The 23,802-nt window shown below is 42.1% G+C and overlaps 1 protein-coding gene across 1 annotated transcript in view; it reads right to left on the bottom strand.

Moving 5' to 3' along the window:
* Positions 1-3,821, bottom strand: part of chs1 (chitin synthase 1) — a 32,730-nt gene extending 28,909 nt beyond the window's left edge. The window contains exon 1 of the mRNA XM_052089416.1: positions 3,775-3,821. Coding sequence (XP_051945376.1) covers positions 3,775-3,821 — 47 coding nt within the window. The remainder of the gene's footprint in view (positions 1-3,774) is intronic.
* Positions 3,822-23,802: the final 19,981 nt, after the last annotated feature.

The raw sequence follows: 23,802 nt of genomic DNA, 5'->3' as shown, positions 1-23,802 counted from the left end.
TTACAACAGTAAACTAGACGTTCCCCGTCTGACGCTCACTTCAATGTTGTGTCGAGTGAAGTGACACTAGGGGTCCCTATTCAATCACGGCATGCGCTGAACCGTGTACGTGCGCAGTTGCGGGTAGGCAGTTGCGTGCCAAAGCAACAGGCTGCGTCAGACTGCACGTACCCTTCCCCAACGCCCCATTAAAATCATCATAAACTTTTTAGGTTCCCGGCATCCCGGAGAGGGGGAACAAATTGACGTGACAAACATGGGAGCAGGCCGCGCCATCCGTGCCTTTTCTCTCTCTATGTTTCTCGCATAGATTAAAAGCAGCTGGGACCCATCTTAACACTATTACACGCATCAGGGAAGGTGTTCTTTTCCAACTCCTATTCTTTCAGGGGGAAAAGACCCAGCAGAGACCACCACTTGCCCTGGCTGGTTGGAGGTAAAGAGTGGCAAAATACATCACATGGGTTTTCAGGCCACACGTGGAAATGGCAAGGTGGTAGATCCTACATGCTGCGAGGGAGGAGTTGCTACAAACATGGTGACCGGGGGGCAGTGGGGACTGCCAGTAAGGGGACTGTGCTGCGGAAAATACACACAGGGGGATTAATCCACAAAGGCCCCTCCTGTGGACCACCTATTCCAGTACAGAGTAGTTTTTAGTACCATAGTGGGTCTGGTCGAGGAATTCCTCCACTGAATTCGCAGACCAGAGGGCTAGGGAGAAAGAACATCCATGGAGTGCGAGTTTAGTGGACTCTCCTGGGCGAAAAGAGCACACGTGATCACCTCAGTGGAGGGGAAAGGCACTATGTGCAAGTGGAACACCCAGTCAGACGTTCCACATTACCGAGTTCTACATGCTCGGACCTGAGAGAACACGGGACGAGACCGTCTCAATCCTGAGGTTGTAAAATCTCGTAAAGGTATTGGGTGTTGCCCAGCCCGCTGCTCTGTAAATATCTGTTAGAGACCAGTGCCCATGAGGATGCCACACTTCTCGTCGAGTGTGCTTTAACCTGCAAGGGGGCGGGCACGGCCTGGGTGTGATAGGCCAAAGCCATGGCATCAGTGACCCAGTCGGAAAGCATATGTTTGGAGACAACGTTCCCTTTTCGCTGTCCAACAAAGCAGACAAAGAGCTGCTCAGGATATCTAAAGCTCTGCATGCGGTCCACATAGGTACGCAAAGCACGCACCGCACAGCAATGAAAAGGCTGGGCTTACTCCTCCCAGGGCAGCTTCGCTTGCAGGTTCGCTACCTGGTCCCTGAAGGGGGTCATAGGAACCTTGGGCATGTAGCCCGGTCGTGGTCTAGGATGACATGGCTGTCTGCCGGACCAAACTCCAGGCAAGTGTTGCTGACAGAGAATGCTTGCAGGTCCCCAAATGAGCGTGATCAGGAGGGCCATCTTCAAGGAGAGGGCTCTGAGCTCGACTGATTCTAGCAGCTCGAATGGGGGGTCTCTGAAGGCCTGAAAGGACCACGGAGAGATTCAATGGGGGGAACGGGAGATGGCCTGGGAGGGTACAGCCTCCGGGCGCCTCTAAGGAACCTGATAATCAGATTGAGTTTACCTAGGGACTTACCATCCACTGCATCGTGGTGAGCCGATATGGCGGCTATATAAACCTTCAAGGTGGAGGGGGACAGCCTCCCCTCCAGCCTCTCCTGCAGGAATGAGAGCACTGACTAAACTGCACATCTCTGAGGGTCTTCGGATTGGGAAGAACGGCAATTCGTGAACAAGCGCCACTTCAGTGCATAAAGTTGCCTGGTAGAGGGAGCTCTGGCTTGGTCTACAACAGCAGGTGGTAGGCCACTTAGATCTTCCGTATCCCGTCCAGGGGCCAGACATGGAGGTTCCAGAGGTCTGGGTGTGGATGCCAGAGGGTGCCCCGTCCCTGTTAAAGAAGGTCCTTCCTCCTGGGAATGTCCTATACTCAGTGTTTGGAAGTCAGATTGATTTTAGTGAATCATTCATTAAGTGAATGATTCACTTCTCAAATGTCTCTGTGAAATGTTTAAAGTGGCTGTTTGTTACGATTTTTTTTAACAAAGTTTTATAAATTAGGTTGTTTGTAGTTTTATGTTTTTTTTTTACTTTAAAAATACAGATGCATTTGTTAACATTAGTTAACTAAATTAGTTAACATTAACTAATAATGAAGAGCACTTATTCATGTTGATTTAAACAGACACAAATATTTTTTAATTAAAAGTTGTATTCTTTAGAATGAATGCATTATGAACTAAAATCTAAAAAACATTGATAATTTTTATTTTGATATATCAACATTAACCAAGATTAATACATGCTGTAGAAAAAATTGTTCATTGTTAGTTAATTATACATGCAGTAACTAATGTAAAGCATGTTATGTATTTAAAAATACATTTCACCCTAAAATAGCATAATCTATTGTTATTGTTTTTTTTTTTTTCTGTTGTTAGTAGCTTGTGCACCTAACCTCTTTTTCAAAGGGGTCACATAACTGTAGTTTTATTACTGCTGTTTAATTACAGTGTGTCCAAAAAAAACAACAACGCATGCACACACACACACACACACACACACACACACACACACACACACACACACACAAACAACAACAACAACAATAAAATACTATCTCTCATTATTCCAAGCAACACCAAGAGTTCATTGAGGGTAAGGTTCAACGGGGCTAAAGGCACCCCTTAAGTAAATGTAGCTTTTTTCAGGTCACAAAATCTGTCAAGGTAAAAAGTAATAATAGTAATAAAAAAAATATGTATTTTTATTGAATATTGATGAAGCAACATAATTTGTGTGAAAAGAAATAACAACGGAAGGCGGTTTCGATTAAAATTCAGTTTTTAAAAAACTTTGGGTAAAAGGCCCTTAGGGGGTTTAAAGAGATATCATGTAGTTACTGGTGCAATATTGATAGGGCACAATTTGTCAATAATGCAAATAATTTTAAGACAGCAAGATGCTTTTTTGAGTAACAAATTAAGATGATTCTTACTCAAAATAACCACTTCAGAAAAAAGTCAACCATTTCCTGTTAATTTCAACACATTTGGAATTTTATTACATCTCAACTATTCTATAAACAAACTAATCTCTAACCCCAATTTGAACATTCTTCATAACAAATATATTTGCCAGACTTAAAAAAACAATGTGTTTTATAGGGGCTTTAGCACCTGCAATGGGGGGCTTTTCACCACAAATGCTATCTTTTCACGTAAAGGACAGTTATTGACATTATTTTTTATTTATTGACCTTTAGCAGAACCGAAAATGATAAATAAGTATTTAGTTTAAGAATAAATGTGAATATTAAAAGTAATATTAAATACATAAATTTGCAATATATAAAAAAAAAATACTATATATTAGATCAAATTGCCTCAAAATCAATCTTTAGACATTACAAGCAATGATCTTATGGAACAGGAAAATGTTGCAGTTCATAGTGTCAAGCAGGTGTTTGTCCTGTGGTAGTTTTGATGCTATTTAGTGTACTGGGAGAAAATCTAACTTTTACCCCACTGAGCCTTCACCCTTGAACCCTAACTTTTTTCCTCTCTATTTTATTTGGAATATGCATGTCTGCTTCTGTCTAATTCAGCAAACACTAAATTAAATTGAAACAGAACCATTACTACACAACTACTTTTGATCTTGATTTACTGATACTGTTAATAAAGAATTGAACATATCTGTATTCAAGAACAAAACATTCCTTGTTACAGTTTCAGTGATACTGTATGTATTTGTTTTATACCTGTGTCGCCCTTCCCGCTTGCGTCCCCTTTCCTTGAGTTCCTCCATATCTGAACGCTCTCAGTTACTCCACTTACCTGCGGTCATTTATGTTGTAGTTACCAGAGAGAATGTGACTTAAATCACATCTTGAATAATGGGTGGAATCTCAGTGCTCTTATGGTCATAAAAGAGTTCAAAGATCTGTGAGTTTCATGTCAATCTAAAGCCTTATTACAGCCCTGATAAGAAACCATATTCCTGACCTGGAGCAAAGGTCAACATCATTGCAAGTTTTATAAGCTGTTGTCAATGAATTACCATAAAGGTGTTTCAAAAACACACGTCATACACGATATATTGATAGGAATAAATAAATAATTAATATTCACATATTAACACACAAGTTGGGTTTCCAAGTTTTATGGGACTTTCCATAGACATAATGGTTTTTATACTGTACAAAATACAGATTCTATCCCCTAACCCAACCCCTAAACCCAACACAACCCCTTACCCTAACACAACACCTAAACCTAACACAACCCCTAAACCCAAAACAACCCCTAAACCTAACACAACCCCTAAACCCAACACAACCCCTAAACCTAACACAACCCCTTACCCTAACACAACACCTAAACCCAACACAACCCCTAAACCCAACACAACCCCTAAACCTAACACAACCCCTAAACCCAACACAACCCCTAAACCCAACACAAACCCTTACCCTAACACAACCCCTAAACCTAACACAACCCCTAAACCCAACACAACCCCTAAACCCAACACAACCACTAAACCCAACACAACCCCTTACCCTTACCCTAACACAACACCTAAACCTAACACAACCCCTAAACCCAACACAACCCATAAACCTAACACAACCCCTAAACCCAACACAACCCATAAACCTAACACAACCCCTAAACCCAACACAACCCCTAAACCTAATGTAACCCTCCCCAGCCGGGTACACTCGTACAATACTATTAAAGGAGCCCTGGTATCCCAGCAGTAGTAACGTGTAAAGTCTGGTCCTTCCCCTGAAGAATGGATAGATAGCTACAAGAATAATTTGTTATAACGCGCGGTGCCTCCAATTAATAAACCTATATTCTCAGGTAGTTGAGAATAAAAAAAAAAAACAGGTTGACGACCACAGGAACGGTATAATAAACCATGAGGTTTATTTAATAATCCCCAAAACAAAACAACAATAACAAAAAAAAAAATAAATAAAGAAAATAAACTAATGGTAAGAATATGAAACTACAGAATAATTCACTTACACAGTGATGGAATCTTGAATAGTTTAGGGAAACCCACAATGCAATATAAGGTTACCCCATTTAAATAGTGCCACACTCTAAGTGACCCAAACTAAGTAGTCTACTTCAGTGACTTAAAATAGTCAGACCCCAAAAAAACTGTTTCCTCAAATACAAGCAAATTACTCTTATTAATATCAATCTATACTTATATGAATATAATGACTCTTGAAATGTACTCCTTTAAAACAAAAATAACAAAATAATTAAAATGTCCTTAAATATAATCAAATGACTCTTAAATTGACTCAGTTGTAATCAAATGACTCTTAAATGACTCAGTAATAATCAAATGACTCTTAAATGACTCTTAAATGACTCTTAAATGACTCTTAAATGACTCAGTAATAATCAAATGACTCTTAAATAACTCTTAAAGGATTCGTTTCCCTAAACCGAGTCATTGATAATCAGTTCCCTCATTACAAATCTTGTTCACATGAGTCAAACAGATATGAAACACTCAATACGTCAACAATAAATGTGAGAACCCGCAAACTTAGTCTCTAAACCAGGGCATTTGAAATTGCCATGAACTGTTGGTGCACTTTTCCTCCAAACGATTTGAGATTCAACAGATCTCAGTCTCACTGTACTCACGCATCTGCATGCACGCCCGTGTAATGTGCGAAGGCAGTCCAAAGTCCCGAATAATTGTCTTCAAACCGAAACAAACAAAAATCAGAATGGAGCAATCTCAAATCAACGATGCTCGATGAATCAGTCATCCGTAAGGCCATCCAATTTCCACCATGAGCCCCGAACGAGTCCTCCGCTCTTCGTCGAAATTTCGCTACGAAACTGGTAAGCAACTCAGTTTGAACAGCCCAGAGAGATATCAGATTCGGTCCAAATTAATGTTCGTCCAACAAAAAAAATGATCACGCACTCCTCTCCCCTTCTCCGATCTTCGTCTCCCCGTTTTTCTTCCGGTCCATCCACTCCTCCTCTTTTTTTCCGTAGCACCTCCTCTCATTGGCCAAGAGCAGACGCATACCATTTCTACATATTTTCTTACCAAACTTAAACAGGCACACTTGTTACAAAGCTTACATTAAAAAAACTTTTAAACAAACATTTTATTTTTTATAAAACAAATATTAAAATAAATAAATAATACTAATATAAAACTCCCAGTGTACATTTTCCCAGTGTATATTTTCTTTATAGCCCTGAATTTTCAAAAAGGCTACACTAACACAACCCCTAAACCTAACACAACCCCTAAACCCAACACAACCCCTAAACCTAACACAACCCCTAAACCTAACACAACCCCTAAACCCAACACAACCCCTAAACCTAACACAACCCCTAAACCCAACACAACCCCTAAACCTAACACAACACCTAAACCTAACACAACCCCTAAACCTAACACAACTCCTTATCCTAACATAACCCCTAAAACCAACATAACCCCTAAACCTAACATAACCCCTAACCCTAACATAACCCCTAACCCTAACGCAACTCCTTACCCTAACACAACCCCTAAAACCAACACAACCCCTAAACCTAACATAACCCCCCTTACCCTAACACAACACCTAAAACCAACATAACCACTAAACCTAACACAACCCCTAACATAACCCCTAACCCTAACGCAACCCCTTACCCTAACACAACCCCTAAAACCAACACAACCCCTAGCCCTAACATAACCACTAACCCTAACGCAACCCCTAACCCTAACATAACCCCTAACCCTAACACAACCCCTAAACCCAACACAACCCCTAAACCCAACACAACCCCTAAACCCAACACAAACCCTAAACATAACACAACCCCTAAACCCAACACAAACCCTAAACATAACACAACCCCTAAACCCAACACAAACCCTAAACATAACACAACCCCTAAACCCAACACAAACCCTAAACATAACACAACCCCTAAACCCAACACAAACCCTAAACATAACACAACCCCTAAACCCAACACAAACCCTAAACATAACACAACCCCTAAACCCAACACAACCCCTAAACCCAACACAACCCCTAAACCCAACACAAACCCTAAACATAACACAACCCCTAAACCCAACACAAACCCTAAACATAACACAACCCCTAAACCCAACACAAACCCTAAACATAACACAACCCCTAAACCCTAACACAACCAAACCCTAACACAACCCTTATACCCAACACAACCCCTAAACCCAACACAAACCCTAAACATAACACAACCCCTAACCCTAACACAACCCCTAAACCCAACACAACCCCTAACCCTAACACAACCCCTAAACCCAACACAACCCCTAAACCTAACACAACCCCTAAACCCAACACAACCCTTAAACCCAACACAACCCCTAAACCCAACACAACCCTTAAACCCAACTCAACCCCTAAACCTAACACAACCCCTAAAGCCAACACAACCCTTAAACCCAACACAACCCCTAAACCTAACACAACCCCTAACACAACCCCTAAACCCAACACAACCCCTAACCCTAACACAACTCCTTACCCTAACACAACCCCAAAAACCAACAGAACCACTAAACCTAACACAACCCCTAACCCTAACGCAACCCCTTACCCTAACACAACCCCTAAACCTAACACAACCCCTAACCCTAACATAACCCCTAACCCTAAGGCAACCCCTTACCCTAACACAAACCCTAAACCTAACATAACCCCTTACCCTAACACAACACCTAAAACCAACATAACCACTAAACCTAACACAACCCCTAACATAACCCCTAACCCTAAAGCAACCCCTAAACCTCACATAACCCCTAACCCTAACATAACCCCTAACCCTAACACAACCTCTAAACCCAACACAAACCCCACACAACCCCTAAACCCAACACATCCCCTAAACCTAACACAACCCCTAAACCCTAACACAACCCCTAAACCCAACACGACTACTAAATCCAACACAACCCCTAAACCAAACACAACCCCTAAACCCAACACAACCCCTAACCCAAATACAATCCCTAAACCCAACACAACCCCTAAACCCAACACAACCTCTAACCCTAACACAACCCCTAAACGTAACACAAACCCTAAACCCAACACAACCCCTAAACCCAACACAACCCCTAAACCCAACACAACCCATAACCCTAACACAACCCATAAACCCAACACAACCCTTAAACCCAACACAACCCCTAAACCTAACGCAACCCCTGAACCCAACACAACCCCTTAACCCAACACAACCCTTAAACCCAACACAACCCCTAAACCCAACCCCTAACCCTAACACAACCCCTAAACCTAACACAACCCTTAAACCCAACACAACCCCTAAACCCAACACAACCCCTAAACTCAACACAACCCCTAAACCTAACACAACCCCTAAACCCAACACAACCCCTAAACCCACACAACCCCTAAACCTAACACAACCCCTAACACAACCCCTAAACCCAACACAACCCCTAACCCTAACACAACCCCTAACCCTAACACAACCCCTAAACCTAACACAACCCCTAACACAACCCCTAAACCCAACACAACCCCTAACCCTAACACAACCCCTAACCCTAACACAACCCCTAAACCCAACACAACCCCTAACCCTAACACAACCCCAAAACCCAACACAACCCTTAAACCCAACACATCCCCTAAACCTAACACAACCCCTAAACCCAACACAACCCTTAAACCCAACACAACCCCTAAACCCAACACAACCCTTAAACCCAACACAACCCCTAAACCTAACACAACCCCTAAAGCCAACACAACCCTTAAACCCAACACAACCCCTAAACCTAACACAACCCCTAACACAACCCCTAAACCCAACACAACCCCTAACCCTAACGCAACTCCTTACCCTAACACAACCCCAAAAACCAACACAACCACTAAACCTAACACAACCCCTAACCCTAATGCAACCCCTTACCCTAACACAACCCCTAAACCTAACACAACCCCTAACCCTAACATAACCCCTAAAACCAGCATAACCCCTAAAGCTAACACAACCCCTAACCCTAACATAACCCCTAACCCTAAGGCAACCCCTTACCCTAACACAACCCCTAAACCTAACATAACCCCTTACCCTAACACAACACCTAAAACCAACATAACCACTAAACCTAACACAACCCCTAACATAACCCCTAAACCTAACGCAACCCCTTACCCTAACACAACCCCTAAAACCAACACAACCCCTAGCCTTAACATAACCACTAACCCTAACGCAACCCCTAAACCTCACATAACCCCTAACCCTAACATAACCCCTAACCCTAACACAACCTCTAAACCCAACACAAACCCCACACAACCCCTAAACCCAACACATCCCCTAAACCTAACACAACCCCTAAACACAACAACACCCCTAAACCCAACACAACTACTAAATCCAACACAACCCCTAAACCAAACACAACCCCTAAACCCAACACAACCCCAAACCCAAACACAATCCCTAAACCCAACACAACCCCTAAACCCAACACAACCTCTAACCCTAACACAACCCCTAAATGTAACACAACCCCTAAACCCAACACAATCCCTAAACCCAACACAACCACTAAACCCAACACAACCCCTAAACCCAACACAACCCATAACCCTAACACAACCCCTAAACCCAACACAACCCTTAAACCCAACGCAACCCCTAAACCTAACGCAACCCCTGAACCCAACACAACCCCTTAACCCAACACAACCCTTAAACCCAACACAACCCTTAAACCCAACACAACCCCTAAACCCAACCCCTAACCCTAACACAACCCCTAAACCTAACACAACCCTTAAACCCAACACAACCCCTAAACCCAACACAACCCCTAAACTCAACACAACCCCTAAACCTAACACAACCCCTAAACCCAACACAACCCCTAAACCCAACACAAACCCTAACCCTAACACAACCCCTAAACTCAACACAACCCTTAAACTCAACACAACCCTTAAACTCAACACAACCCTTAAACTCAACACAACCCCTAAACCTAACACAACCTGATGATGAACTCTTCGTCATTAATAAAGGTATTGTTTATTTAACCTGCAGCACAATTTTATGACAGTGTGATAAACCTCAGCATACACTCTCACGTAAACAGATAAAAGCAAAATTTCAAAAGTGATCTGAAAAATACAATACTGAAAGAATATATACATTATATAAACAGTATATAATACAGGTCCTTCTCAAAAAATTAGCATATTGTGATAAATGTCATTATTTTCCATAATGTAATGATAAAAATTAAACTTTCATATATTTTAGATTCATTGCACACCAACTGAAATATTTCAGGTCTTTTATTGTTTTAATACTGATGATTTTGGCATACAGCTCATGAAAACCCAAAATTCCTATCTCAAAAAATTTGCATATCATGAAAAGGGTCTCTAAACGAGCTATTAACCTAATCATCTGAATCAACTAATTAACTCTAAACGCCTGCAAAAGATTCCTGAGGCTTTTAAAAACTCCCAGCCTGTTTCATTACTCAAAACCGCAATCATGGGTAAGACTGCCGACCTGACTGCTGTCAAGAAGGCCATCATTGACACCCTAAAGCAAGAGGGTAAGACACAGAAATAAATTTCTGAATAAATAGGCTGTTCCCAGAGTGCTGTATCAAGGCACCTCAGTGGGAAGTCTGTGGGAAGGCAAAAGTGTGGCAAAAACGCTGCACAACGAGAAGAGGTGACCGGACCCTGAGGAAGATTGTGGAGAAGGACCGATTCCAGACCTTGGGGACCTCGCGGAAGCAGTGGACTGAGTCTGGAGTAGAAACATCCCGCATTCCCCAGGTCAAGCCACTTTTGAACCAGAAACAGCGGCAGAAGCGCCTGACCTGGGCTACAGAGAAGCAGCACTGGACTGTTGCTCAGTGGTCCAAAGTACTTTTTCGGATGAAAGCAAATTTTGCATGTCATTCGAAATCAAGGTGCCAGAGTCTGGAGGAAGACTGGGGAGAAGGAAATGCCAAAATGCCTGAAGTCCAGTGTCAAGTACCCACAGTCAGTGATGGTCTGGGGTGCCATGTCAGTTGCTGGTGTTGGTCCACTGTGTTTTATCAAGGGCAGGGTCAATGCAGCTAGCTATCAGGAGATTTTGGAGCACTTCATGCTTCCATCTGCTGAAAAGCTTTATGGAGATGAAGATTTCATTTTTCAGCACGACCTGGCACCTGCTCACAGTGCCAAAACCACTGGTAAATGGTTTACTGACCATGGTATTACTGTGCTCAATTGGCCTGCCAACTCTCCTGACCTGAACCCCATAGAGAATCTGTGGGATATTGTGAAGAGAAAGTCGAGAGACATAAGACCCAACACTCTGGATGAGCTTAAGGCCGCTATTGAAGCATCCTGGGCCTCCATAACACCTCAGCAGTGCCACAGGCTGATTGCCTCCATGCCACGCCGCATTGAAGCAGTCATTTCTGCAAAAGGATTCCCGACCAAGTATTGAGTGCATAACTGAACATAATTATTTGAAGGTTGACTTTTTTTTGTATTAAAAACACTTCTTTTATTGGTCGGATGAAATATGCTAATTTTTTTAGATAGGAATTTTGGGTTTTCATGAGCTGTATGCCAAAATCATCAGTATTAAAACAATAAAAGACCTGAAATATTTCAGTTGATGTGCAATGAATCTAAAATATATGAAAGTTTAATTTTTATCATTACATTATGGAAAATAATGACCTTTATCACAATATGCTAATTTTTTGAGAAGGACCTGTATATATATATTAAAATAAATCCTCACTAAATACACTAACTGAGTTCATCATTTTTGAAGATGTTCTGAGAAACGCGGTTGAGTCCAAGGGTGAGGATGAGCTTACGGTTTTATCACTAAAACAAGCTTATGAAAAACGGACGCACAACTGCTTATTACATAATAAACAGATAAAGATGTTTACTGATAGACAGACACCTGTATTTTTACATCTATTTTATTATATTCATGACATTTAGCATTTTCTTGAAATATTCTTTCTTTTTATGTAATGAAGACACAAGCACAAGGCACACAACTGTCACAAGCACAAGGCACACAACTGTCATTATGAGTTTTACCGTACTGGCATCTGAACAGTAGAATTGTATAGTGTGACGAGGTAGGCAAAGAATGAGGATCTAAGTTCAGCTTTATTAAAATAAACAAGAAAACTCAGAATAAAGAAAAACACAGGGAACCTAGCACCAAGCATAACAAAACATGCAAGAACTGACAAACTATCTGGGGAAAACAAGGGCTTAAATATACAAGGGAACGAGGAACACCTGGGGAAACAATCAGGGAGAACCAATCAAGGAATAGAACTACAAAACTAACAGGAACTAAACAAGAATTTCAACATAAAAGTACAGAAACAAAAGACAACAGGGAATATGACAGAGCCCCCGCTTTAAAGAGTAGATTCCAGATGCTCCAAAAAGCACAAAAAAACAAAAACAAATCGTCCATGGAGAGAAGGGGAAAACATGAGGCTCAAGGGGCAAACAGGCAGTCCAAGGGGGGCACAAGGGGAGCAGAGGAACAAGGCAAGGTCAGGGAGACCATAGCAGATCAGGCGGGTGGCCAGGAGACCAGAGCAGATCAGGCGGGCGGCTAGGAGACCAAGGAGACCAGAGCAGATCCTGGGGACAGCCAGGAGACCAAGGAGATCAGGCGGATGGCCAGGAAACCAAGGGGACCAGACCAGATCAGATGGGCAGCCAGGAGACCAAGGGAACCAGAGCAGACCAGACAGGCAGCCAGGAGACCAAGGGGATGACCTCAAGGTGGGGACCAGGTCGGGAGGCGGTTGTAGAACAGGGTCTGGGTCAGGAGGAATGGGAGGTGGCCGTAGGACAGGGTCTGGGTCAGGAGGCCTGGGAGGTGGCCACAGGACAGGGTCTGGGTCAGGAGGCCTGGGAGGTGGCCACAGGACAGGGACTGGGTCAGGAGGCATGGTCTCTGGGGAGTGGGCGGAGCCGTAGAGGACGGAGCCCAGGAGGACTCCGGGGCGGAGCCGTGGAAGGCTGAGCTGTGGAAGGCGGAGCCGTGGAGGACTCTGGGGGCAGAGCCACGGAAGGCTCAGGAGACGGGCCGTGGAAGGTTCAGGGGGCGGAGCCGTGGAAGGCTCAGGAGACAGGGCCGTGGAAGGCGGAGCCATGGAAGACTCTCGGGGCGGAGCCTCATTAGCCGTGGCAGGCGTGGGCTCTTTGGCCATGGCAGGCGTGGCCGTTGGCTCGTTGCCTGTGGCAGGCGTGGGCGTGGGCTCTTTATGAGTACTCTCAGAAGCAAACATCTCTAAAATTAAATCCACGTACTCCTCCCACGTGTAATCACCGGTCTCCGGCAATTCCTTCCATTCATGGGCAAGGAGGCCGATCTGGTAAATGGACTTCATGTGACTATCAGCAAATCCAGTACATCTGGCAATGGTGCTGAACAGACGTGAGTATTCAATTATAGAGAGGTTCACTCGACTCAACTGGAGGAAGACCGCTGCTAGATCCATCTTTGGTCAGTTCTTCTGTGACGAGGCAGGCAAAGAATGAGGATCTAAGTGCAGCTTCATTAAAATAAACAAGAAAACTCAGAATAAAGAAAAACACAGGGAACCTAGCACAGGGCATAACAAAACATGCAAGAACTGACAAACTATCTGGGGAAAACAAGCGCTTAAAAATACAAGGGAACAAACAAGGGAACGAGGAACACCTCGTACAAAGGACTACAAAACAAACAGGAACTAAACAAGAATTTCAACATAAAAGTACAAAAACAAAAGACAACAGGGAATATGACATATAGCATCTGTTTGTCCCAATGGTGGAAATTACTACGTTAAAACAGTGAATCAGAGCATCCTGTCTGACTAGGAAAAGACCACATCTACACTTCTGTGTATGCCTGGAGTGTCAAACTGTGTTCATAGCCTTTATATGATGCTGGGTGCGGGCGAGAAACAGATCAATATGTATATGTTTTTTCACCATAAATAATCGCCCTTTACAGAAGGTGGCAATATGCACGAAGAACGCATATAGCCAAAAACAAATGAAGAAGAATGTGGAATTGAGTGGACATTTATAGTAAAAAAAGGACTGAACAATTGTTCTGTTTCTCACCCACACTTATCAATATCACTTCTGAAGACATGGATTAAACCACTGGAGTCTTATGGATTACTTTTATGTTTCCTTCATGTAATTTTTGGAACTACAAAGTTCTGGTCACTATTCACTTGCATTGTGAGGACCAAAAGAAAATCTTTGTTTGTGTTCTGCAGAAGAAAGAAAGTCATACACATCTGGGATGGCAAGAGGAGGAGTAAATGATCAAAGAATTTTCACTTTTGGGTGAACTAACTTTTCCAAGTCACACGTTTTCCCGTTTTCCCCCTCAAGCAGCAAGATCCACAAAGAAACAAGTTCAGAAACACCTGAAAGTGAGAAATGAAATTATGAGTATTACACCGTGAATTCTAACATCCGGAAAAATGCAAGAGCAATTGTTGCTATTTGAAGTCACTTTAGAACGATGACTCTAGTCTAGAACTTATGTAGACATTTCTCATAGCCAGACTTTTTGTACTAATTACAATAAGGCCACTGATATTAAAGACTTTAATCATCTTTATGCTGACTATAATGCATTAATGTCTGAGATCTCTGAGAATAGTCATGATTGCACTGTTGAGGAAAGTTCTGATGAAGCTTTTATCAGATCAAACGCTTTGACTGATTGGGCAGTTCAGTTTAAAATCACATTGGTTTCACTGACAGCTCTTTTGTCAGTTTTGCACATTACTCACCCAAACCTCCCAAAAGATGCTCGAACGCTTCTCAAGACTGACACAGAAATCAGAATATAAAATAAAAATAATAGCTGGAGGTTCTTCTTTCAATTTTGGCATTCTTAATACAGTGTCAGGTGTGCTTGACAAAATATTACCCCAGCTAACAAATCGTGATACATATTATTGACATTACAGTTGAATTTGGATGTATTCCATTTTACAAGAGTTCAAATACACCAAGTAGCGAACTGCTTATCCAGAGGTGAGATTCCTTTTTTAACTAACATTTGTGTTTGTGGTCATTATCGTGCTGAAAGATGAAATTCCTCTTCAGCTTTCTAATGGAGGCCTGCAGGTTTTGTGCCAAAATGGACTGGTATTTTGCACTATTCATGATTCCTTCTATCTTCACCATTGGGTATGGTGTTGTTTGAGTTTTTTAAATGATTTATTTATAAATTTTTTCCTCCAAACACACCTTTTAAAATTATGGCCAAAAAGTGATACCTTGTTTTCATCTGACCATAAAACATTTTCCCACATGGTTTTGGGTGATTGGATATGTTTTGGAAAAATGTAGGTGGACTTGTATTTTTTTTTCTCATGAGCAATGGCTTCCAGTGACAGGAACAGGACGAGATGGATTCAAATGCAGGAAAAGTTTAATAAAGGATATTCAACAAACACAGAGGGCAAATCCAGAAAGCGAGGTGAAAAACAGAGTCCAAAGTCAGAGCCGGGAGATCCAATAAACAAACAGAGGGAGCAGGGCAAGCGGGGAATAAACACGAAGCAAAAGGCTAGATATAACTAGAAGAGATTCTAGAGGACTTAGCAAAGCAGGGTAACAACATGCAATAACCAACAAAATAAAGGTGAACTGGCAGGGTATAAATAGAGTCCAAAACAGCGCAGGTGAAACTAATATTCAGGGGATTGAGAGCGAGTGTGGGAACTGGAAGAAGTGGGGTGGATTGCGGAACTGGATTCCATGACACTTCCTTCTTACCACCCTACCCCATAGCCCAGACTTAATAGAAATACAGGATATTGTTGTCAAGTGCAGCTGTCACATGAGTGGCCAGTCCTTGCCAGATATTCTTGCAGCTCCTCTTATGTTGCTGTAGGTCTCTTGGCAGCCTCTCTGATCATTTTTCTTCTTGTTTTTTATACATTTTTGATGGGCTCCCTGTTCTTTGGAATGCCATTGTGGTGCCCCATATTCTCCAGTTGTTGATGAATGTGTTTTTGCTCCTAAAACAAGCCTAGTTTTTTATTGTTGATTTACTGTTATTGTTTCTGGACCATGATGATCAGGTGTATCTTCTTGTTACTAGTTATAAGTGTGTCTGTGTAATGACAAGACGGCGGAGGCAGACGGGGAGTGAAGATCTACAAGCGGGTTTATTGAACAAAGGTGAAAATAAACAGACAGGAACAAAGGAAACTACCACGATGGGTAAACAGAAACTAAAACACGAAAACATTCAAGGGCACACAAACTGGGAAAACATGGCAGGATGAACCCGGCAAGACAGGCATGAGAGCAAACATCAGGACATGGGCAAAACAGTCAGAACATCGAAACAGTAAGGACCTCAAAACAATGAACAACAAGGGAATGGAGGAACAGCGGGGTTTAAATATGCAGACACATGATGATAACAAACGACAATCAGGTGCGAACTATGACATAGTGATGAAGGACGGGAATCAGGGTGACGGCGACACGGAAAACACGGGGCAGACAACCAGGGATCGTAACAGTCTGCTAGTTCTATTTTATGTTACACACATTTCAGTGTTAATTATGCTGGATAGAGACACTTTTATTCTATCATTGGACTATGCATTGTGAATAGTCTATCAAATACCATACAGGTGGTGGGAGTATATGAAAAACGGGCCTACCTTTGAATATGTTTTATTTCATTCAGTTTGCATGCAGATAGACCATCATGCTTTTATTAATCATTTCTAGTTTACTATACAGTATTTTCTCTTTACAGATGCACTAAAGGAACAAATCCCAACAAATAATTCACTGGTGAAAGATGTGGAAAGATGTTGCACAATGATAAGTAATTCTGTGTCAACAGACATAAAAAAAGAAACATAATGAGATTAAGTATTATTATTAACACTCTTCATTGGCTTTGATTTTGTCAAGAGCAGCCAGTTCTAATCCATGTCCTAAACTGTGGATATTAATAAGATGCGGAACATTCTGCATCAGCAATTTTGCAATGCCTTCCCACCATAACAGGTGCTCCATCTCAGCCAAATCCAACCAACTGCACTTTCCAGTCAAGAAGATCTGCTTTCTGAAGAGCTGAAACAACACAATAGGTCAATAACCTTGCATCAATCCAACACTTCTCTGGCAATAATATATTTCGTTTTATCACTCACCATTTCAATGGCAGTGTGGTGTCCAGGTGCAGTGAGAAGAGGAGAGTATAAAAGGACAAGCGGGTTGAAAGGAATGACGCTAAAGCTAATATTTTAGGGAATACCGATAGAAAAACTATGCCACCCTGTTGTTATACACAGGGAAAAATATTAACACATTTAAAAGAAAGGGCACACAGGTTTGAAGTTCCAAAACAAAGGGCAAGAAACATGGATACAATGTACCAAAATAATTATTTATTTTAACAATAGATGAGTCAGATGAGCACTGGACACAAATTCCATCCATTAAAAGTGTATTCAAATTATAATGAGCACAACATAATCAGCTGCGTGGTTCACAATAGGCTTCACACACATAAACACACACACACACACACACACACACACACACACACACACACACACACACACACAAAAAAAGAATGAAACAGCAATTACTTGCTGAACACAGAGGGCTGAGGATTACCAGAATCAGGTAGGCTAGCCGAGTGCAGCTATCCCCCTATATAAAGTCCGAGACAATCATCACATTTCTCTCTGTGAGTTCCAAACATGACTTTCAAATCCAGCGACAGGGTTTTAAATGGAAACATGCAAAGAACCAAAACAAAACTAAAAGAAACAAAACAAAGCATCGGAAGTTCACCCTTGCACTGTTCGCATCATGGTGAGCATTGTCTTTCACCTATAAAAGGACAATGACAAAAAGCTAAAAAAATCGGCATTGTGTATGACTAATAATTTCATGTACCGGAAATGTTGGAGCTAAAGCCAGTAACACAGACATGGATACATGGGCACCAATGGATCAAACAGACTGGAGGAAGGCAGCAGTCAGACATAGAACCTTGATATGAGCCTCGATCCAACCACTGTTACACAAAGAGAAAATAACATTAGCCCTAGATACCAAAGGCAAGCAGTTAGCCTAACATCCAACAACAACAACACATACCTTTAGAGTCGAAGCTTCCGATACCAGAAAGGGGCAGTCATTTTTGTCTAGGTGGTACATTGCCGCCCTAATATACCCCACAAATGCATGCTGAAAGGCTACGAATTATTTAATTGTCATGACAATGTAAACTAGCTGCTACTCCAGGAAGAGTTCAACCTACCCTGCCACACAATGAAGATGTTTTTGGGAAGACCTTTGTGGAGGATTCGAACATGCTCCAAATCAGAGTGGTTAAGGCGATGGACTGCTAATCCATTGTCCTGTACACATGTAATTTTGAATCCCATCCTCGCTGTCCTTGCTGAAAGGAACATGTTGAAAATCTCTTACATTTGAATCTGTAGAAGGTCTGTGTAACAAAGGTTCGTTGCCAGGCAGATGAAGGAGGATGCGCGAGCTGGTTTCCACGAACCACGTGAGTCAGATTTTATTCAAATAAAACAGAAACGCTTTCCAGCAAGTATAAAAAAATAAATAAGAAGGCTTTTCAGCATACATTGAAACATGCTTTTCAGCAACAATCAGGCACACTCTGTGATCACTCTTTTTCACTCTCTCTGTAGACTAGGTTGCTTTTATCTCACCCATCTCTTACTGTGAACATAGAAACAGTAATTAGAAGCAACTCATCTCAGGTGTAACTCCATACCGCTTTCTCTCTCCAGACGGCCGCTCGACCACACCCTCACCTCCACAGTCTGTCGCATATTAATGAAGTAAGCTTACTTAATATTATTCAGGAAACCTTCTCAAAGATCCTCAAAATAACATTTGTGAATCTAGAATTAAGATATATACAATTTAAAAAATAATAATAATAATTATTAAACACCAGATTAAAGTAACTGTGTGATGCAATCACTTAATCAGATGTTATTTTTTTCACATTTTCAAGATTAAATGGTAGAAATCCAAATTAACAAACAGAAAGCAGTCTGGAAAATGTGCAGACATTTTAATTGTGTAGGTGATTTTCCAAAATGTGGCCCACTTAAGCTGGCATCACAAATATTTGTCATTATATCATTATATGTAATTAATAGATGTTATTTGTCTGCCTAGCTTCCCTCATTTTATGTATTGCAGAACCAAATGTTAAAGTAAATGGTCTGAGGCTGAGCCTGCTCTTCCTAAACTTCCCTGACTCCTGTTGAGATAGATTAAAATGATTAATATTGCTAAATATATCGAGTTTGACATCACTTAAATTTTGAATACGGACAATTGCTCTGATGCTCAAACTAGTGTGCACAGTTAAAACTTTTAGAAACCATTCAAAACAGAATGAAGCAGTTATAATGATATTTTGAGCAGTGTAAAACACAATTAAACTTAATATTACTTACTTCTATTTTCATGGCTGCTGTGTGAAATTGACTAATCACAGGTCAATCAAATCACTTTATTGTCACACTACCATGTACACAAGTGCAACAGTAGGTGAAATTCTTGTGAGCAGTTCGAGCAACATAGCAGTCATGACAGTGACGTGACATATACCAATTACAGTAAACAACATACTTACACAACACAATTTACATATCAAATGTACACATACTTACACAACACAATAATTATATACAATGTACAGTAAACAATACACACAATATAGCATACACAATATACAATAAGTAAGAGTATATGAAATATATATATATAAGTAGTTGTATTGAGGAGAATATCTTGACAGTCCAGTGTGAGATTATAGATGAATAAACTGCAGTGCTAATTATTGATCCTGATAGATCAAGTGTTCAACAGTCTGATTGCTTGGGGGAAGAAGCTGTCATGTAGTCGGCTGGTGTGGGTCCTGATGCTGCGATACCGCCTGCCTGATGGTAGCAGTGAGAACAGCCCATGACTCGGGTGGCTGGAGTCTCTGATGATCCTCCGAGCTTTTTTCACACACCGACTGGTGTATATGTCCTGGAGGGAGGGAAGCTTACCTCCGATGATGTTTCTGGCAGTTCGCACCACCCTTTGCAGGGCTTTGCAGTTGTGGGCGGTGCTATTGCCGTACCAGGCGGTGATGCAGCCAGTCAGGATGCTCTCTACAGTGCTGGTGTAGAACCGTGTGAGGATGTGGTGGTTCATTCCAAACTTCCTCAGCCGTCTCAGGAAGAAGAGGCGCTGGTGAGCCTTCTTCACAACGGCCTCAGTGTGGATGGACCATGTGAGTTCCTCAGTAATGTGGACACCGAGGAACTTGAAACTGCTGACTCTCTCCACCGGTGCTCCATTGATGGTGATGGGGCTGTGTTCTCCGTCTTTCTTCCTGAAGTCCACTACAAGCTCCTTGGTTTTACTGACATTGAGGGAGAGGTTGTGCTCCTGACGCCAGCATGTCAGAGTGTACACCTCCTCTCTGTAGGCTCTTTCATCATTGTCAGTGATCAGACCTACCACCATCGTATCGTCAGCAAACTTAATGATGGTATTGGAGCTGTGTGTTGCCACACAGTCATGTGTGTATAGGGAATACAGGAGTGGGCTGAGAACACAGCCCTGCGGGGCTCCAGTGTTGAGGGTCAGTGATGAGGTGTTGCTGTCCATTCTAACCACCTGACATCTGCCTGACAGGAAATCCAGGCTGTTTAAGCCCAGAGCCCGGAGTTTCTCATCAAGCTTGGAGGGCACTATGGTGTTGAATGCTGAGCTGTAGTCAACAAACAGCATTCTCACATATGTGTTCCTTTTTTCCAGATGGGAGAGAGCAGTGTGTAGTGTAGATGCAATGGCATCATCAGTGGAGCGGTTGTTGCGGTAGGCAAACTGCAATGGGTCCAAAGAGGTGGGCAGAACAGAGCAGATGTAATCTTAACCTCTCGAAGCATTTGCTGATGATGGGGGTCAGAGCAACAGGACGCCAGTCATTTAAGCAAGTGGTTATAGCTTGGTTGATGTTTTGAAGCATGTGGGGACATGTGGGGACTAGGTGACTGTAATCAACTGGTTAGATGAACAGTCTGAAATTGCCCACTATTCTGTGACATTCATTATAAAGAGAATTAATTAATGAATGAGTGTTTTCGTACACAGCCAATGTCTGCCCACCAGTCACATTCATTTAAGCCAAGTTCTATTCATGTTTAAACTGTTTTATAGAGATATGACACATTTTATGGTTGATATAAAAGCAACATTAACATTATACAGTATATATAATAATCAGGAAATTATGCAACAACAATGAACTTACAAAATGTTTTGAATAATGGACACACTGGGTATTAATGTATAATGATAATTGATTCTTACATTTACATTTATACATTTGGCAGACGCTTTTATCCAAAGTGACTTACAGAGCCCTTATAACAGGGACAATACCCCCATAGCCACCTGGAGTTAAGTGCCTTGCTCAAGGACACAATGGTGGTGGCTGTGGGGATCGAACCAGCGACCTTCTGATTACCAGATATGTGCTTTAGACCTCATCACCATCACCACTCTTACATTTCTTAATCGATGCAACGACCTTTCTTTGATAGATTGTTGCACCACGATGCATCAATGCATTTTCCACCCCTACTGCAAAGTAAAGCTACACAACTCTCCCAATCCTGTTAAAGTTTCCAACATGTTCTCTCCGCTCAGTGACGTACCCACTGAGAATTTTGTTGAAAGCGCTTGACATCAGATAAAAATTTACAAGTGCTGGCTAAGGCTGAATGTAGATTTTCTAAGATTATTATTCATGTTGGCATTAGCGAATCCCGGCTTCATCAGTCGGAGATTACTAAAGATAATGTACCATACCTTACATAACGTACTATGTTTCTGACCTATCCAGACATATCCAGTCACTCGACTACCAGTCTTTTCATTGGTCCGTTTGACTTCTTAATGTGTCCGTCAGTGTCCGTCATTATTTCATCTGGTTTATCAGGCCATTCCATGAGCATCATAGAATTACCTTTATGTTATCTTTATTTATCGTTAGGTTGCTGCTGGTGTTTAGCTCGAGTCTGTCTTTGTAGTCTTCTTAGCATTGCTTATCTTCTATTTTCAGCATTTAAACTTTTAATTTCTCTCATTTTACTACGTGCATCCATTTTCTCCTCTGTATTTTACATGGATCATTGCATCGATCTCAAATCACTGGTGATCAGGACCACAACCTCAACAACAAACAACTGCGTGAGGGATTCACATCGATCTCAAACCCCTGCGGATCAAGAACCACCACCACAACAACAAATAGTTGCGGTAAGTAATGGCATCAGCACACATCATCACTACTTGCACTGCATGACACATTTACTTAGCTCCAACCATCAGCAGTGAGTGATTTACATATGATAAATATAAATAATTAGTTAGGCTGATGGAGAAGATTAATGAGTTAGAGGCACGCATCTGAACGCTAGTGGAGGTCAGTGAGGAAGAGAAGTCGGTAAATACTGTTTCAGATATGGGTAGTACAGCGAGCAACACACACACACTTTGTTCTGGCTGTAGAGCCCCCGCAGCAGGGCATTTGGATGATGTCTCAGCAGAATACTTGTAGAAAAATCTACACCACTTTCCCATTCATTTTGGAGTTTCCAACATGTTCTCCCCACTCAGTGACACACCCAATGAGAATTCTGTTGAAAGCACCCTAGGTGGCCTTCCTGACTCCTTTCCTGCCTGATGGTCCAGTGTTCTGGCTCCATTCCCCTGCCTTCCTACTACCGCAGGTGTGTCGGCTTCCTGCCCAGATTGTCAGCCCAGTCACTTCTCTCTGGCTATCGACCTGTGGCTGTGTCTATGACTCCGCATCATAACCATCTGCACATTCCTAAGCCTGTCTAGCTGTCAGCTGTACCTATCTGGTATGCTTGCCTTGTCTGCTCCACGGATACAGCTCCCCAACCAATTTATTCTGACATGCCTATCCATTCCTTGCTGGCTTTGCAAGCCTCCATCTCTAGCCAGTCAGATGTTCTCCACCTGGCTCAAGGACTATGTTTTTACCCTTCAGGGATACTTTAAGTTTTGCCATTATATTTGAGTCCTGTGGGGATGGGGTCGTGGTTGTGTATCTGTCTGCGGGAGAGGGAGAGCGGTAAGGCTCATCATCTGGGCATTATCTCTAACACCTGTGTCTTGTTATAGTGATGGCGGAGGGAGACCTAAAATGTTTGATAATGTGTTTCAACCACTTGTCTAAAATCCGGTGCTAACCATCTGGCCCCCATCTTCACATTGATCTTCAATAGATCTCTGGAGATGTGTGAAGTCCCATGCTGCTTCAAATGCTCAATCATCATTCCTGTTCCAAAGAAACCCAAAATCACAGGACTTAATGACTACAGAACCACCGCTTTGACGTCTATGGTCATGAGATCATTTGAAAGAAGGGTGTTGGCTCATCTGAAGGACATCACTGGACCCTTTCTAGATCCCCTTCAATTTGCTTATCAAGCAAGCAGGCCTGTGGATGATGCAGTCAACATGGGATAGCATCATATCCTGCAACATCTGGACAGACCAGGGACATATGGAAGGATCCTTTTTGTGGACTTCAGTTTGGCATTCATCGCCATC

Source organism: Xyrauchen texanus, chromosome 24, assembly GCF_025860055.1.
Source record: "Xyrauchen texanus isolate HMW12.3.18 chromosome 24, RBS_HiC_50CHRs, whole genome shotgun sequence".
Classification (NCBI taxonomy): Eukaryota; Metazoa; Chordata; class Actinopteri; order Cypriniformes; family Catostomidae; genus Xyrauchen; species Xyrauchen texanus.
Note: the sequence above shows the minus strand (reverse complement) of the source record. Positions and strands in the feature narration are given on the sequence as shown.